Source organism: Megalobrama amblycephala, linkage group LG13 (assembly GCF_018812025.1).
Source record: "Megalobrama amblycephala isolate DHTTF-2021 linkage group LG13, ASM1881202v1, whole genome shotgun sequence".
Classification (NCBI taxonomy): Eukaryota; Metazoa; Chordata; class Actinopteri; order Cypriniformes; family Xenocyprididae; genus Megalobrama; species Megalobrama amblycephala.
In genome coordinates this window covers 23,531,766-23,549,944 of record NC_063056.1, presented here as the reverse complement: position 1 = coordinate 23,549,944, position 18,179 = coordinate 23,531,766, and the positions used below count along the sequence as shown (strand labels likewise).

General features: G+C 35.8%; 2 protein-coding genes across 35 annotated transcripts in view; both read right to left on the bottom strand.

The window, feature by feature from the left end:
• Window positions 1-6,844, bottom strand: part of oprd1b (opioid receptor, delta 1b) — a 16,293-nt gene extending 9,449 nt beyond the window's left edge. The window contains exon 1 of the mRNA XM_048152265.1: window positions 5,200-6,844. The gene's annotated coding sequence lies outside the window, so the exon portion shown is untranslated. The remainder of the gene's footprint in view (window positions 1-5,199) is intronic.
• A 125-nt stretch (window positions 6,845-6,969) lies between these two features.
• Window positions 6,970-17,976, bottom strand: tcea3 (transcription elongation factor A (SII), 3). 34 transcript variants are annotated; one of them, XM_048152229.1, is made up of 24 exons: window positions 17,731-17,976; window positions 16,911-16,973; window positions 16,479-16,584; window positions 16,214-16,316; window positions 15,885-16,040; window positions 15,709-15,807; window positions 14,850-14,870; window positions 14,546-14,635; window positions 13,833-13,916; window positions 13,626-13,733; window positions 13,422-13,520; window positions 13,052-13,141; window positions 12,806-12,913; window positions 12,649-12,702; window positions 12,116-12,175; window positions 11,880-11,945; window positions 11,699-11,770; window positions 11,109-11,168; window positions 10,576-10,736; window positions 10,402-10,458; window positions 10,125-10,279; window positions 9,090-9,236; window positions 8,640-8,711; window positions 6,970-8,525 (listed from the first exon to the last, which is right to left on the bottom strand). In XM_048152229.1, exons 1-24 carry the CDS (start codon window positions 17,797-17,799, stop codon window positions 8,517-8,519), a joined length of 2,109 nt encoding a protein of 702 aa, XP_048008186.1. In that variant the 5' UTR covers window positions 17,800-17,976; the 3' UTR covers window positions 6,970-8,516. The 34 variants fall into 34 exon arrangements, with proteins under 34 accessions (XP_048008186.1, XP_048008187.1, XP_048008188.1 ...); XM_048152230.1 differs by lacking the exon at window positions 14,850-14,870; XM_048152231.1 differs by lacking the exon at window positions 15,709-15,807.
• Between the last annotated feature and the right edge of the window lie 203 nt (window positions 17,977-18,179).

Genomic DNA, 18,179 nt, shown 5'->3' with positions numbered 1-18,179 from the left:
AACAGATTGAAGTCTGCTTTAGCCTGACAGGTCCAAGAGCCAGATGCACCCATTAAACCATCTGATCAGTAGCCAAACCATCCTTTAGTTGTGAATAAACTGACCATATGCCTTTCAGAGAGAAATATTACTAAATATTGGCATAATAAAACCCTGAGCCCTTTTTATGTCTTTTAAAATGGTATCTAAAATTGTCATTGAGAGAATGAGAAATGTTTCTTGATCGAATCTGAGGGAAATGCAGGTTCTCAACCTGGGAACAAATTTGTAATTGCAGCTATATTGCTCACTGGTTTGAATTTCAGGTCGTTTTAAGTGGCTTTGGATCAGCACTTGATACTAATAATCTGATTATTTATTCTTTCTTTAAAATTTAGGCCTAATTTTAAAGCTATATAAATTGAGTGGATACAGGACATCAAGCATTGAGTAATAAGTATACACAATGGATTGCTTAAATGTTGTGCATTGGATTGTTAAGAAGCCCCAGTTCGCCCAAGGATCAGTGCATGATAAGATGACGGGTTTGCTTAATTATCATTAATGTGAAGGACAGAACAGCCACGAATGTCATTAGCATCTAATCAGTGTTTCTGCCTTTTGTCATCAGCAGAACTGATGAATTCAAGCCAGTGGGAGTCCTAGAGTGAAACATTTCTGTTATGTTTATCGGGGATGTTGTTAATTTAAATCTTAAGTTTGTTTTTGTTTTAAACAGCCAGCTTGATGGCTTCATTGTTTTTTCCTCCAAGAACATCCTTGGCTAAAAGCAGATTGTATGTTGTTAGCATAATTATAGTTTACAAGGGTGAAATGCATGTCAAATTAATACATACGTAATATGTACCCCCCATTTTTCCCCAAGTTTATTTGCATCACAGACTCTCTACTCTGTCCATTATTGTCCAAGTTTTTCTTTTCCAATTGAATTTCCTTGGAAAATACTGTATGTATCATATAAGGTTGATGGTTCTCTTTTTTTGAGGGACTGGTGGATTAGATCTCGGGTGACTGGTGCATTAGATTGATGAGACTAGCCAGCGGGGACTAACTAGCCTTCTGCCCACATATTGGAACAGATCTTCTGGCAGCCATCAACTCTTTGAGACTGAGAAATCTGTCTATCACCTCTCATTTTCATCCAGATCTGACCATCCAGCCTTTCACATGAGCTTCTTCTGTAGAAATACACTCACTCTGCCTTGATTTTCAAAGGATTTAGAGCGGTAATATATATATATATATATATATACACAATATTTATGGAATATAATATCTTTGTCTTGCAACCACACGCTGCCATGAGAATAGTTCTTAAAAGCTCCAAGCTCCACTCTCTGCTTGCATTTCATTATAGCATCCGTTGTGAGCTACTGCATTTCTGATGAATGTATATTGACCATCTGCTATGTGCATTCGCTGTTTTGATAAACTAACCTATATATTTTTCCTAAAGAAATTACATTAACATCAAAGCAAGTTAGTCACTCTTAGAAAAAAAAGTTCAGTGGGGTTCTATGTAGAACCCTAGGATTCTTGACTTTAAATTTGATGCCAAAAAGGTTCTATATAAAGGAGAAATGTCTTCAATTACTTCATAATGCTTTCATATTTAAAGGGTTCATTTAAATTTTTTTCTACACCGTAAACCCAAATATGCTGGCAAAACTCAAACAATTTGAGGTAATCAGTTACATTTAAATTTTTAAGTTAAGAAATTCTAAGTTTAAGTAAGCAGAACTGGCAGATTTTTTAATTTGTACCAATATATTTTATTTGCTTTTAACTTGAAATATTTGAGTAAGCTAAATTTAAATTAAAATATCATGTAATCTAAATTTAAATATTTTAGTAGTGGAAATTGACTAGCTTTAACTTAGCTAAGTCAGTAAATGCTAACTTGCTAAATGGCAACACAATGCTTTGATAGCATTATCATAGTGATTTAAGTGATTTTATTACAGCAATATAAGTGATTTAACACATACTTGTTCTCAAACCAAGCTCATGCTCCACTCGTCACTATGTTGGTTAAAAAAAATAACAGAAACTTCTGAATTAGCATAGCTAAATATTAAACACTACTAAATATCCAACTTAACATTAATCTTGCACACACACATTATATAACACTTCATTTTAGCATTTACTCTCCCTTTTGAGTGCCATGGCAAAGCATGCTGGGACATAGAAATCCCAGCCCAGTTTCAGTTAAATGTAAGTTTGTCTAAATTAAAAGAAACAAGTCCTTAAAACTCAAAACAATGAAACAATTCAATTACTTAAAATGTGTCAGTTTTGTGAACTCAAAAGAAAAAGAACATTTCAAAAAGAACAAAAGTTCCATAAAATCATCCCAGGTTACACTAAATTTCAACTGTCCACTCTAAACATTCTACTAAGTAACTTTGCAACTACATGTCAACTAACTCTCATTAGAGTATTGGTAAACTGTTGGGTTAGGGTTAAAGTTAATAGAATAAGTTGAGATGTAGTTGCAAAGTTACTTAGTAGAATGTCTGAAGTTGACGAAATAAAGTATTACCATGATCCCATGATGGGAACCGCTAAAAAGGTTCTATATAAAGCATCTGACAGAACCCTTAAAGGTTTTATACACATCCTTTTCTTTTAAGAGTGTATACAATGCACACAACCTAAATAACGGTGGAAGTCAATGTCAATTTACCACCAACAACTGCAAATTTTCAAGCAGTTCCTTTCAAGCAGTCCACAACAGGCACTGTCTGTGAGCGTAACATAGCAAATGTAAAGTATATTGTTCTATTCTAATATATCTTGGATCTAGCAATATGCATTTTTTGGCTCTGATGTATTTCTCTGTTCAGTGAGATGTCAAATCATGACCAATATCAGCATGGAATGACTATAGCGCTTCTCTTTGTTTGCCTCTTTTATACGTGTTTGCAATACAATCATGACTCATCTTTTAGTCATATTAACGCAATTGTCTTCTAGAGGTCACTAAATTGCCTCTGTAATACATGTTGATGCTGCTGTAATACATTTCATGCCATGACAGTTGAAATGAGGGTTATATAGTGAGCCAATTATGCTCTTGTCTGCCTGAGATGTGAGATGTGATTCTTGCATAGCTGGCTAAATTGTGTGGGGTTTTTGTCCCTTCAAGAGCAACTTACAGTTCAATTATATGGATCCTTACACAGAACTTTGTTTTGTATTGAATTGCATTTCAACTTCACACTGAAGATAGCGTCGACTCTGTCCTGCCAGACTCGAGTCGTAATTTATGCCCTATACCAATTATTTATAAAAATTAAATCCCTTAATGGAGTACAAATGTATTTATCTACGATTTTTAGTTGTCTAGGGAAAAAACTGGTTTTAATATTTTATAAAGATGAGTGGGCACTAAGAGCAATCATCCACCTCCTAAAGTCATGATGGCTGAAGTCTAATGGAACACATTAGATGTTTGATAGAATGAGTCTCAGTCCTTTGATACCGCTGCAAAAATGATCCAAGAAGTCCTAATGGATTCTCTTAGTAAAATGTAGTTGTCATGGGAACAGCTGACTCACTTCATCCTCAGCAAGGGGTCTAGGGTTTTATAGCTAGGATTGGTTGTATGTGTGCTATAGACATTTTTTAAGTGTGTTTATTGACATACTCGGTCAAATCCAAATCTTTCCAAATCCAGTGGCCGTAACCTATCACACAACGGCAGTATTCCACTGCATAGATTTCTGAAACTGTGACAAGTAAGTGATAAATGTACGGCTATTATCGACTGACTGTATATGATAACAACAGACTAATTATTTTATTTTACCTGTATAACTAATCTTAAAGCTTCTGCTTTAAGAAAAAAGATAACATGTACAAAACAATTGTCCTAACTACAAGATGAAGAACAATATTAGAGTAATATGAATACTGAAATTTTCTGAGGTCACTATCACGAAAATCGCTAAAAAACGATACCCATTCACACGCATAGATATGCATACATAGATGCCTCATTCCACCGCTCCAAACATGTCGGCACTCCCGCCATCTTGCAACAGTCAGGGTGTCGTCACTTAATGATGGAACAACATTGCGCAGTTTCTGGTTGTGAAACCATAAATGAAATGAGATAACCTTTCACAGGTGAGAATGTGTTGGTTTGTGTTTTTATATGTATTAACTCAATATTACATGTTTTTACTTTTACTATGGTGACTTTTTAATATTGTGGCAGCTGACACCTTCGTCATGTTGTAATGTTTAGTTTAGTTTAGTTAAATCATCTGCTGAAGTCCATTCCATATAGATATTCATATATGCGTCTAACTATGTTTGCAGACGCTCTCATCAACTTGCTCTTGAACGTTCACGGGCTTCTCCAATATGGCGGACGACTTACATATAGCGGCCACTAATGAGGAATTTATGTATCTATGTTCACACGGATCCGCGTAAACGACTAAAAACACTATTCATGCCAGGCCAGTATTTGTCAATGTCACTTTTTATAGAAACACTACACACCTATAGACTGAACACGTAATACGCATGCGCATGATATCACAAATTTGCATTTTATTGTTTACATTGAGATGATAAAAGTTTTCAGGCCCCCGCCATTGTTGTGTATATGAACAGCCAAAGGGCATAAAATGTTTTCCATTTTTAGTTGAAAATGGCGTGTAAACGGTCCCTAAGATTACGACAGTTGCGTTTGCTTGAAAAAAGATAGCACAAGTCTGCGGTGTGATGTTACTAGAGACATGAAAGTAGCAACGTTTTCATTTAACTGGATGAGCGGACTGCTATACAGCATTGTCATGGATGATGGCCAAAATGAGGAAATGTCAGAAAACTGGCTGACGTTATTGACCAATCAGAATCAAGAATTACAGCTCTGTAATAAATGAACATAAAAAAAAAATAAAAACTCTGAAAAATAAAAATATTAAAAAAAATAAAAACCCCTTTGAAAACAGTCTTTGCTGGTTGGCTATGGACAGAAAAACATGTATGGGGAAAAAAAGAATTATCGCCTCCTGTCTAAGAAATGTCAATTTGCATTTTTTTTTAATCTTACCTTGATCTGTTTTTATGTTCATTTGCATTTTTACCTCCTGATGCTTACAGCAATACCCATGGCTCTCCCAAGTATGAAAGCTGTAATATGAAAATTTAAGCATCAAAATGACTGAGGAGCTCTCTTACCTGCAGGGTATCCAATTATCTGCTCAAGCCTGAGAGAAATAACTTGTGCCTTCTAGAGAAACTGAATGCTGCACAGTGCTGGCATAGTTATCCAGTGCTTCATGCCGTCCTCTCAATGGCATTGCCTTTTTACCACAAGAAATGCTGTCAGAAGCAGAACATTCATTAACAGCCTTTAATTCAATTCACTTCTAATGAGTGGGCACCCTGGTAAACTGAGTAATGAAACTTGAGTGAAGATTCAGGGCTAAAAGGGATAATTTCACACAGAGTTACTCATCTCATTTCAAACGTAGTGCACTGAGGATAGCAGAGACCAGGGTACTTATTAAGCCCAAAATATAGTGACAGGGGCATCATTAACTCGGCTAGAAAGTGCGTCAGTAGGAAATGCCCATGAATAACGACACATGGGGCAGACTTTGACATGCCAATGAAACAAATTTCCCACAAGTACACACGAGGAAAAATGGCTTTCACTCAAACTCTAGTGGTCTTCATTTATCAGTGTCATAGTACAACAATAGTTTATTTCTATTCTAAAATAATAGTAAAGGACTATAATTTCGGTTTTAAAAATATAGCATGTTTTAGGAATAATTTGGGCAATTGAGACAACATCATATATGTACATTGTTTACTTGTATTTACATATGTTGACTCGACAGTATAGCCATTTACAGCAAAATACAGTTATAACAATATAACCCTCTGGTGCCCTTCGGTCATTTTTGACTGAAAAATATTAGGTTTTTTTTTACTTCACCGGAATGGTACGAAACTTGGTAAAGTTTTTGGCACCTGCTATGTGAACACACACACAAAAATCATGATGATGGACATGATTCAAAAAGGTTAAATGGTCCTGAAAAAGATAGTCACACTTGTACACCTCTCTGTCAAAAACAACCGCATTGGAAATTAATGGAAATTAATTTTATCTAGTGGAAACTTTTGGTACTGCACCCAAACAAAATCTTACTGAAAGCTAATTTTTTGAGGTATCAAGCTCATATTTGGAACAACTTGTTTTTTATGGCTTTGATTTTCTTGCAGTTTTAGATTAAAACCTGTTTTGGGAAATATACATTAAATTGAAAATAGTATTTTTGTGCATTTTTCATAACTTTTTTTAGGTTCACTTTTTTCACTTCAGATTTAATCTGGCAAGTGTCGTCTTTAAAAAGAGACCAAACTTAAACTGTCATAAAACTTGAATGCTTTGGAGCACAGATGTAAGTTGGAATTATTTTCAGGTCTATGCTCAAAAAGTGAATGGATTATAACTACTGAATAAATACAATTTAGTACTATAAAAAATATATATTAAAAATACATAATCAAACTAAAATATGGTATATTCATTTCATTTAAATAAAAAAAAAATCTGTCATTTTTGACCGCCACGCAAAATGCACCAGAGGGTTAATTCCCTAATCGCTTGGACCAATCGTGTCCTTTATGTATTTTTGGGAATTTGACAACATGATGTGGAGTTGTCTGCGGTGCTGTACTAAATGCTGTTGGCTGTAATGGTAAATCACTCAGCATTGCAGTTAGGCATCTTATTTCTCTGAGTGCTTGTTTGTGTGCAGGTGAGTGAGAGAAATGTGTGGTATTTCCTGCTTTCACAGGGATGGCAGGTTGACAAGTGTTCAGTCACACCTGACTGAACAGAAACCAAGCATATTTGATGAGCTTTGGACAACCATGGCTGTGCCTGAATGGTCCTAGGCCTTTTAAAGCCAGCAAAAAATACTACAAAAAATATCAAATCAATATAACAATTTATTCAAATCAATATTACATACATTGCTTTAGTTTTTGCTATTTTTCTCTACATTTATGCATCACCATAATTAAAAAAAAATAATAATATTTAGATCCATTTTTGAGTTGTACTGTATAGCTGCTACATCTGAGATAGATTAGATTCTCTTTATTAATTAAATTAAAACATTTTTAATACATTATTTTTTAAAATCTGACCCAAATAGGATTCTGTTTAATAAACCGATTAATCAAGTAAAAAAAAAAATTAACATTGGTATTTCATAAAACAGTATAAAAGCGTAGAATTTTATCAGATTTACATTTTCTAAGTAATTAATGTTCACTTTAATTATGAATATACAGAACACACTCTTTGCTGTGTGGTGTACTTTTGTAAAAGTTAAAGAATACATGTACATATTATAAATTCAGGGCCACTTTCTGGTAGAATAAAACATTATATTACTTTCTCTTCCAAATTAATAAAGATCCTACATGGCAGTGGCAAGGCTACATAAGGGCCAGGGTGGCACTGGCCCACTCAGACTGACGGCTGGTCCACTCAATCAAATGAGACAAAATAATTTTTTGGTGGGAAAGGAGAAAAAAAAAAAAAAAAAAAAAAAAAAAAAATCACATATACATGACAATAATAATCGCTCAAATTCATGAATTTAGCCAATGTCACTCCCGAAGCTTTGCAGTGTGTACGTGGCTGCTGGTCAAACCAAAGTTTTAATCAAATTCTGAATTGATTATATATTGCCGAGAAAGTGGGCAAAGAGCTGTCCCTCTATAATCGCTAAAAAGCTGTCACTCATCTCACCAAGTTCCTTTATAATCAAAGAATCTCAATTACATCGTGTCTACACTTTGTCAATGAGAGGATTCGCGAGCATGCAGAACTCAGCACTGAACAAAAACTGGCGTTTTGAGCAGTTAGTGTATTCTAAATCAAACACCTCTGATTGGCCATTGCGTTCAAGAAATCAACAGATATGTCTGTGATTGACTACATTACTCAACGATGTAAAAACACATTGTAAATGGAAACCTTCAACACTCTCCAGACACAGATATGCACGGGATTGTTTGTCAAATCGCCAATATGCTATTATTACAGAGAAAACTGATCCTAGACCAGCAGTTATGGGCAGCTTTTTCCTCTAAAAGCAGTCAGAAGCAGCCGCAGTCAGTGGTTTGAGAGAGAAAATTCTACGCTAGTCTCAAGTCCCTCATCTAGGGGAAGGGTAAGCCTTGCCCAGCCTTACACATGCTCCGTCTATGATTATTTATCTTCGTTTATTGTTCTTATTCTGTTCATTGGATATTTTATTTATGAATGGATTTTGTTGTTTTCATGAAACTATTGGCTGACAATAAATCTCATTTAACTAAACTTAATTGTCAAATTATTTTTATAATTGATGTTATTTGAGAGTAGGCATTGATCCACCCTATTTCACCAAGGTCCGCTCACTTTAAAATTTCTGGCCTCGCCACTGCTACACGCTGAATGTTGTTGGACTTCGGGCTCCTTCAAGTTAACAGAACTAGAAAAAAAAAAATATTGAAAGACATTTGTTACTTGCATTGTTCTACTGGACATAAGAGGATTTGTTTATAAATAAATATCAAATACATAAGCCAAAATGTATTTTTCTGACCTTCCAGCGATTACCACATTCATTGCACAACACAAAGGTGGTCATTGGTTCATCAGCACTCCGGGTTTGCACCTATGAAGGTCCAAAACATTCATCAGTACATTTATTTCACAAAAAAAATGTAAGAAACAATGAAAAAAGGAAGCAAGTATTATAGTTCATAAGCACATTTCAGTTTCATTAGATAAGATGCAGTTCTGACATTCTTACAAAGGATTTTTTATAAGAATGTTCTTTGAATGACCAAAAGGCTCATTTGATGGTTCAAGAGGGTTCTTTGTAAAATCTGCTCAAGGGGGCTCCTACTTTCAAAGGTTCTCCATGAGGGACAACCTGAAAGCCCTTTTTAGAAAGTGCATTACTCAGACTTTGTATACTAGGTTCATATGCACTACAAATATCAGCTAATAATCCAGTAATAATAGAAAATTTGCTGTTTCATTGACATACCTGGTTGTAGGTGCAGTTTTTCTTCCTGCACTTGCCACACTGCAGCAGGTCAGTTGTGGTTCCTCCAGTCTTTGCCATCTGATGTTCTCGAATGGCCTCCTGGGTCAACACGTTCCTCAACTGTTTCAGTTCATCACTTGCCATTTCCTACAACAGCAATAGTGTTTATTTATATACAGAAGATTATGTATTGACTTCTGATATCTTTCTAGGTAGAAGACATTTGTTTGACAACAGTTTCTTGACACTGAAGACTGGAGTAATGATTCTGAAAATTGTCATCACAGGAATGAATTACATTTTAAAAGGTAATAAAAATAGAAAACATTTATTTTAAATTGTAATAATATTTAACAATATTACTGTTTTTACGAATGTATTTTCAAATAAATGTAGCATCTTTTTTTTTACAGATCAGGAGACCTTTTACTGAACAACACATTTTTAACCTGTAATTCTTATTTATTATTTATGAATTGAAATTATTTATGGGCCCACTGAAGTGCCTTGAAATGTGCAGCATTATTCAATGTGTTGACGTAATTTCCACTGAGACAGGAAGACAGGGCTGGACGTATTGAACAGCTCCTCCCCTTTTTTAAAATAGCCAAAAGCGTTTCGCCTCAATGGAAAGCATATTTAATAATCGTTCCCTATCCCCTAAAAAGTGCACTATGTGCCATTCACCATGTAGAAAATAGTAAATGTGTAATCAAGTGACCGATTTTAGCCACAGCTTCAGCGGGGCGGGACGCTTTAGATTCTAGAGAGCATTTGATTGGACAGAAAATCTGATAAGAAGCTGAAGTGCAGTGTGATGTCATTAAAATCATTTATCCCTATTAGCAAAAGTGAGAGACTGTAAGCTTTAAATGCTTATGTCTTCTAAATACAATTTTTGTCATTGTTTTGGAGCACACTAGCTTATAAGAGTAAGGCTAACATATTCATACCAAAAGCCAAAATCTTCATTGATTTTGATTCAGAAATTTTGATTTCATGGCGAATTTAAGAGTTCCAAAATGTGCAATCTACCTCAGCAGTCATGGTGGCGATGCGGCTCAACTCGATGGCTCCAGCTAAGACATTTTTACGCAGATTGGGATTTTTAGGATCCTTCAGGTTACTTATGCGGCTGCGGACTCTGTTCTTGTATTTCATGTCTGTGGCTTTTATCTCCTGGTAGATATGTAGGCAGAGGAGGACAGTTAAGGAGATCTACTTTTGAATTTTAAGCAGTGGCTTCAACAGGATTCTATACTCATTTTTACAAAGCAAGTAACTGTCAACCAATAAGGTCCACAAAGGATATGATCCTCAATTTCCGCCGCCATGCCCTCACAGTTTGCCCCATAGTCTTTAAAGTCATCTAAGAGGAAAGAAAAGCATATTGTGAGCACTATCTCCACAATAATGAACATCAAAACGATACATGTCAGTATGTCTAAGTGGGTGTCAAGTACTTGTCATTGTTTGTTTTGCGTACCATCTGTACGTAGTGCGGCAGTCAGCATTTCAATGCATTTGTCCCTGATGGAATCCCCGGTTTGCAGACGAGGAGATAAAGGACCCACACTGGAGCTAAGTGACGGAGAAAGGGGGCTTGTGGGTGTTGTAGGCGTCTTTGGGGTCTCTGGTTTACTCTTGCTGTATTGGGAAAAACAGGAAACAGGAGATTTTAATTCTCTAATGACCTTGTGACCATTTGACTTTCAGTTAAACCAAAGCAGGAAAAGAGAATTCTAGTTTTATTTTCTAAATTTAAAATAATTTAAAGATAGAATGTTCCAACAGCCCAACAGTATCATTGATTACTGCTGTCTGTTAACATTATTTTCATGATTTGTTGAGTTTTTGTGGTGTATTACAACCGGGACATGAAAAAGGCAGAATTTTAAGCATATCTGAAACTATCCAAAAGGATGAGAGTGAGAACATTATGCCATAATAAAGCAATATGGCATGTTGGTCACAGCTAAATGAGGTAACTAATAACAAACAGTAAAGTATAGTTCTTGCCTTTCACTATATCTCTTGGCCTGAGGTGAGTTGCCAGACCTTGAGTTAGTAGAATCTCTCCTGGAGAAATAAGACATGAGAGTTTACAGTAGGCATTCTGTGTTGAACAGGAAAGTCATGCATTTACTGTTGTAAAGGATCAGCAAGTTTGATTTAGGAATGTGTGAGACTAGTCAACTAGTTGGTATTGCTGCTAGTCGACACTGGAAATACTAGTCATGCATTTTTTTGCACATTTATTTTATTTTGTGCATATTATTTCAGCTTATTTTTAAAATAATTGTTTAACAGCGGAATTTCTGGTGAGAACTACATTACCCATGATGCTGTACAGAAAACTACACCAATCAGAGAGTTGAAAAAAAGCAACACATTCCAAAATAGCTCCAACCATGAAGCACTGTGAATGACGCAATTGAGTTCTACGCTCTCTCTACGCTCTTAAAATACTTAAATGTTTGTGTGTATATGCATATTTTGCAGTAAACTTAATATATATATATATATATATATATATATATATATATATATATATATATATATATATATATATATATATATATATATATATATATACTTCAACAGGTTACCTTTCCAATTTAGTTTCACTTGATTGTCGTTTTAAAAGGTGATGGCTTGACTTGGAGTCGGTAGAGTCCTTACTGCAATAAAAGAGCAAAACACAAATGCCTGATTGTCAGTTACCATTTCATTTGGCCTGGAAAAGTCACACATTTTAAAGTTGTTGTTTCTACTAAAATATGAACAGACCTTTCTCTCCGTCCTTCTATGCTCAGCTTTCTAGGATGGAGCTTTTTGGAATCGGTGGAGTCCTTTCTAGAAATAAAAGCAGAGTAGGGAATTTTGGTGAAAAATTCGAATGAATATAAAGAAACCACAATTCTTGCAAGTCGCCACCATCCTCAAACTCCCAAGACAAAGCAACAACAATGCATGCACTTCTGCTGCCCTCTGCCTTTATTCTGCTGCAAAACATCTATTCGAACCTCTCAATCTTGAGCTTCATTGATGGTCTTTTGAGTGGTTTACTGTGTCTTGTGTCTTTTCTGGAAAAAAAAAAAGCATCATCTAAGCACTATGGGATGGCAACCAATAATTCATCCAAATTAAATCAAAGCGATAGTTCACTCGAAAATGTAAAATCTCTCATTCTTGTCATTCCAAACCTGTATGACTTTCTTTGAATATAACACACAAGTCATATGGATGACTTTTATGATACTTTAAAAGGTGCTTTATGAAGCATGAAAGCTCCTGTCTCCATTCACTGGAATTGCATGGAAAAGAGCGACCAGTGCAGTGTTCAAGATTTTCCTTTTGTTTTCCACTGAAGAAAGTCATACAGGTTTGGACCAACATGAGGGCAAGTAAATGATGCCAAAATTATCATTTTTGGGAGAACTATCCTTTTAAAATAGTAACACCAATGGTTTAGTTAAGCGAAACACTATGCAACATCAAATTTAATTTCACTCAACAATGGTGTCGTCCAGGGGTTAGTATTCATCATGTTTCAGACCTATCTTTCTCATTGTGTTCAGACGTCCGTCGCTTCGGGTCTGATGTGTCTTTTCTATAGTAAAACAGCTTTAGTTATTCTTCAGACGGTGAAGTAATTAAAACACAGGCATACAGCTTTTAATATCAACATGCTTTTCGTTTCCCCTGACCCTAACCTTTCTTTCTCTTTGTCTTTATTTGTGTCTAATGAGGGACGTTTTGTTGGAGGTTGAAGATGAAGAGGAACAGGAGGGAGAGGAGCACTGGGATCCGCCGTTTCTTTTCTAAGCAAAGAAAGTCACTGATTATTTATGAAACAAAGAACACTGCACTTTGTTAGAACACAGTGTTATGCTAAAATAATGTTGCTAGCGACTGAAAGTACTTCGTTTACTCAAAAAGACAATACACCAAGCCCTAACCTTTCTTTCTTCATCTCTCGTTTCTGAGGAGGATGTAGATGAAAAGGTAAAGGAGGAAGAGGGGCATTCGGATCAATTTCTTTCTTTGCCCTAGGCAAAAATATACAATTCAAATGTGGCGTTACAATGAGAACAAAGGAAAAACTTGTGCTTGTGGTAATACTAGGTCATCTAGTGAACTAGAAATTATAAATTACAATTTTCCATCAACTGAATACTGAATCATTTAGAGCCACCACCGCTATTTTACAAAATAAAACAAACAAAATCAAAACTAATGCTAGTAATATTATATTGTGTTCTTCTATTTACTAAAAACCCTCTTTATCACAAAAGAGGACCAATAACTTGAACTGAAAGGGTCTCAGACCTTTCTTTGGGCTCCTCTAGTGATGGACGTTTGGGAGGAGGAGGAGGAAGAGGAGAAAGGATAGGAGCAGGAGGAGGTAAAGTTTCAGAAGGATCTTTCCTGTGAAAATAGATATTTAGTGGTGATCCCCTATGTGGGATATTTACTACAATTACTATGAATAATACAAATTATGAACTCATTCTCCTGAATGCAATCCCTGACCTTTCTTTCTTCATTTCTGATGAGCGCTTAGGGATAGGAATAGGAGGAGGAGGAAGTGGAGGATGAGGGTGATGATGAAGAGGAAAAAGAAGTTCATGTGCATCTTTCCTGCAGAATAATAAGCCAGTCTCATTGCAGTGTTGACTCAACATGAAAGCAGATATTTTCACGTCACACACTGCATGCACTTCTAGCGCAATGTCTAACCTTTCTTTCTTTCCATCTATGAAGGGACGCTTAGGGGGATGAGACTGAAGAGGAAGAGACTGTAAAGAACCCAGAGTGTCTTTTCTGTATAAGAGATGTAAACATCCAAATTCAGCATTTAAACTTCACAGACACTACCATTCAAAAGTTTGGGGTCAGTAAATGTTTTTAAAGTCTCTTATACTCACCAAGGATGCATTTATTTGATCAAAAATAAAGTAATAACAGTAAAATTGTGAAATGTTATTACCATTTAAAATGTGATTTAATCCTGTGATGGTAAAGCTGAATTTTCAGCATTGTTACTCCAGTCTTCAGTGTCACATGACCCCTCAGGAATCATTCTAATATAAGGATTTGGTGCTCGAGAAACATAAGTATAAATGTTGAAAAGAATGCTGCTTAATATTTTTGTGAACACTTTTTAATGAGGAATAGGAAGTTTTGTAATATCTTTTGTAATATTATAAATGTCTATATCACTTTTGATCAATTTTATATGTCCTTGGTGAATATAAGTATTAATTTTTTTTTTTTTTTTATCGGATTGAACCCAAACTTTTGAAAAGTAGTGTAATTCTTTTGCTGTTTCAGCAATTACAGTAGATAGCATGCAATATGATCAACAGACTGCATCAGAAAATAAAACTTTTCGCACTACGATGATGTGTTCTTAGCTAACACTTGCCAAACACATGCAAAAAAGCTCTGACCTCTCTTTCTTTACATCTACTGATGAGCGTCTTAGAGGATGGTGAGAAAAGATCGAAGCAGGAGGGAAAAAATCAACGGGAGCATCTTTCCTAAACAAAAGTGAAAATTCATCTTTACAACTCTGCATGCCCAGCATACAAGTGGGAACAATAAAACAAAATGATGTCACCAGGCTTGTGCACCATTCAGAATTGAGAATAGCTTATTTTTGAATTGAGATAGCAAACATGATATAGAATTTTAATTAAAATTTGAATTTAAGGATGATAGAAATTACTATGTAGTGTAGTTTTTAGACTATACCTTGTTGGACATTTTGTTGTGCTGTTGAGAGAAAAATTAATTGTTCATTTTATTGTTTTGTTGTTTGAGTATTTACTTTATCTGATCAATGTAAACAATATATTTTTTAATTCGGGGGGGGGGGGAAATAGGCATACATAGTCAAAAATTAATACTATATGTATTATAACATAATATGTTTTGTTGAAAAATAACTCAATTCTTATGTTGCATGACTGTTACCTTCACACAGTCAGTTTCTGGGATTGACAACCCAGAAATTGACAACCGCATTTAGTGTGAGTCTCGAAATGTCCAGTTCACACAGCAACTTACAGTAGCGTCCCGGATTCTGTCTGTATACACGCGCGTTGTCTCGCACTGTATGACGTGACAGACAATGAGCTGTCCAGTCCGGTTCCGTTTGCACAGCTTGAGTTTTCCGAGAATGCGGTTGTGAGTCCTGAAAATTTACGGGTGTGAGTTCAGTTGCGGTTGTCACTCCCGTAAATAACCGTATTGTGCGGGAACCTAACCGTATTAAGGACTCAAATACAGTACTGATAACAGTATTCTGTTGCTGTGTGAACACGGCCATGTGAATTCAGTAAATTGCACTTCCTGTCCAATTCAAACTGAATTCAACATCCTGTTGGACACGAACTGAAATGTCTATTCGTAAATTCAGATTTTTACCCAACACTAGCAACAGAAAACTACAATGTTAAAGTTCAGAAAAAGCCATTCATGCAATTTCATGACCTAGATAACCAGAAACTAGTTTGAAACACTGATACTTTCACCATAATAATATGGCTGCATGTTTTGTGCTTCTTCCTAACCACAGTCACATGCTTCAACCGCATGCACAAGCCCTAACCTCTCCCTCTTCACTTCCCCAGATGGAAGAGGACACTTTGGGGGCGGAGATGAATGCGTCTTTTGGGAGGGAAGATGATCACTGTTCAATGCGTCTTTCCTGAACAGAATACACAGACAAATCTAATGGCACAGTTTGGGAGGAGCAGAGGGGCTTTATGCAGTGGGGCTTCTCACCTCTCTAGCTCCTTTTTATTGTTAATAGATTGTTTCTCTTTTTTCTGGTCACTTTCTTGTTTTCTGTTCCTGAGCTCTGCATCTCTTCTGTGTTTTTCATCGGGTTTCTTGTTGAAGTCTAAGTCTGGTTTAATTTCCGTTTTCAACCTTTGTGGACTGACGAGATAAACAGGTTATACTTCATAATGCAAACCACTTTGCTTACTTCACCTTCTGCATTAACCGCCCTCTTATATGTTTCTGGGAAGAGGTTCCCAAAGCTTTCAATTACACTGTACAAAACTGGGTCTGGAATACTTCCATGTTTGCCCTGTTATCAGCAAACATACCTGGACTCTCTCTCAGGAGAAATCCTACTGGGTGACCCTGATGGCTTGCTTGGATGACTGCCGTTCTCATTTGTCTTCTCAGACTTTTGGTTTTGAGCTGATTCTGACAAAGACAAAAGGTGTATAAATTAATATTTTAAGCCATACTATGTTATATTGCATATGTGAATAACACTATTGTGTATTATGAGCCTTTTTAAAATGGGATTTGGTGTAATTTTAAGTTTAAGCTGAGTGATTTTTTTCTTTAAAACATTATCCCTACCTAAAAGCTTCTTCCAGTTTTTGATAAGAATCTTTGCCAAGTTGACAACATCCTCATCTGTGCAATGTTTTCTTATTCCGTTGACAGACATGCCAATTCTTGTATCCTGGAACAAAGTAAATATTAAACGTTAAACAAACGAAAGACAACCTGTGGTGACATTCAAAAGAACAGCTGCATTTATGCACTAATCAGTCTGATGTATCATATCTGTTTTATCATTCATAAGTCTCTCACATCATTTTAAAACTTGCATTTCAAATGTAGCTAATTATAAAAATCTCTATATTACTCTAACATGGACATTTTGATTTCCACTGTTGCATTGTGTGTGTGTGTATATATGGCTCTTTGTGATACCTTTGATTTGCAGCTATATTTCCCTACAGGGATCAATAAAGTATGTCAATACAATTGATCCAGCAGACATACCTGAAGAAGCTTCAGTGTCATGTTGAAATTTTTCAATTCTCTCAGAAGATCTAGAGCTCCATCCTAAGCAGACAGGGAGATAGTATTTTGACAATTATTTAATTACCGTTAACTGTTATGATTTTTCTCAATATTTTTCTGTATTTTACTTATGTTTGCATTGTAATAACACATCATAATGTCACTCACTAGTGCCAAATTTCAAACATTTGGCCTACAACACTTTAAAAAAAAAAAAAAAAAAAAAATGAAACTTTTATGTTTCACAAATAAAAGAAAGCCATACTGGTTTGAAACAACAAGAGGGTGAGTAAATTATGGCCTAAGTTTCATTTTCATTTTTGGGTGAACTATCCCTTTAAATTCCGTGCCCATGCGCGTTAAACTATTCGAGTCGGCCAAAACAATACATACACTCGCCGCCTTCTCGACCTTGTGCCATTTACTACGAGGAATAAATACATACATGCTGTTAAGTATTAACAAAAACGTGCATACATGTCAACAAAACAGTCTATAATGACGCACTTTCGTCCTCGTTCTTGTCGCTGCCCTAAATAAATCTAACGTTAAAGTAAATCTGCGCAATCCTCAACCAGCACCTGTTGTCACATATGCGTCTGTAGTCCTATTACACATTACCGTCTCTCACTTGCAACAACATTAAACAACGCGTGTGCACGCCCGTACCTTAATTAAGTAGCATTAAAACGGCGCAAACACACGTGCAAACAAGTTTAAATGAGTTATTCATAAGCAGCATGCGCAGAGATCAAACAAACAAACAGCGTGAAGCGTTGCGTCAAAATTAGAATCTCACCATGTTATTTCTAGACACCATCTTGTCTAGTTTTTTAGCAATCCGCAACAGGTCCTCCTCTCGCGTCATTGTGTGCGCATTAATATGCAGTGAGTGAAAATGAGATGTGTTTTATAATACGTTATGTCATATAAATCTTATTAACTCAGCGAAATGTACTAAGTTTTGTTCCCACGCATAAGTTGCTCCTGCACGGTCAGTTGAGACGGGGGGGCGGGGCCTTCGGGACAGTCGCAGTTGTCAATCAAGTCATCTGGATTTATTACAATTCCTAAATATAGATGTTACCAGGGGGCGATAAAAGTTCTGTGATTTTTTTAGGAGTGTTTTTAAGAGGGACATACTATGAAGTTTGTTACTTTGGATCTATTGTATTTTATGCCTGTTTTTGAATCAGTTTTTCCGATTAAGAGACAAATTCTGGTAACGCTTTATGAACGACGTTTACA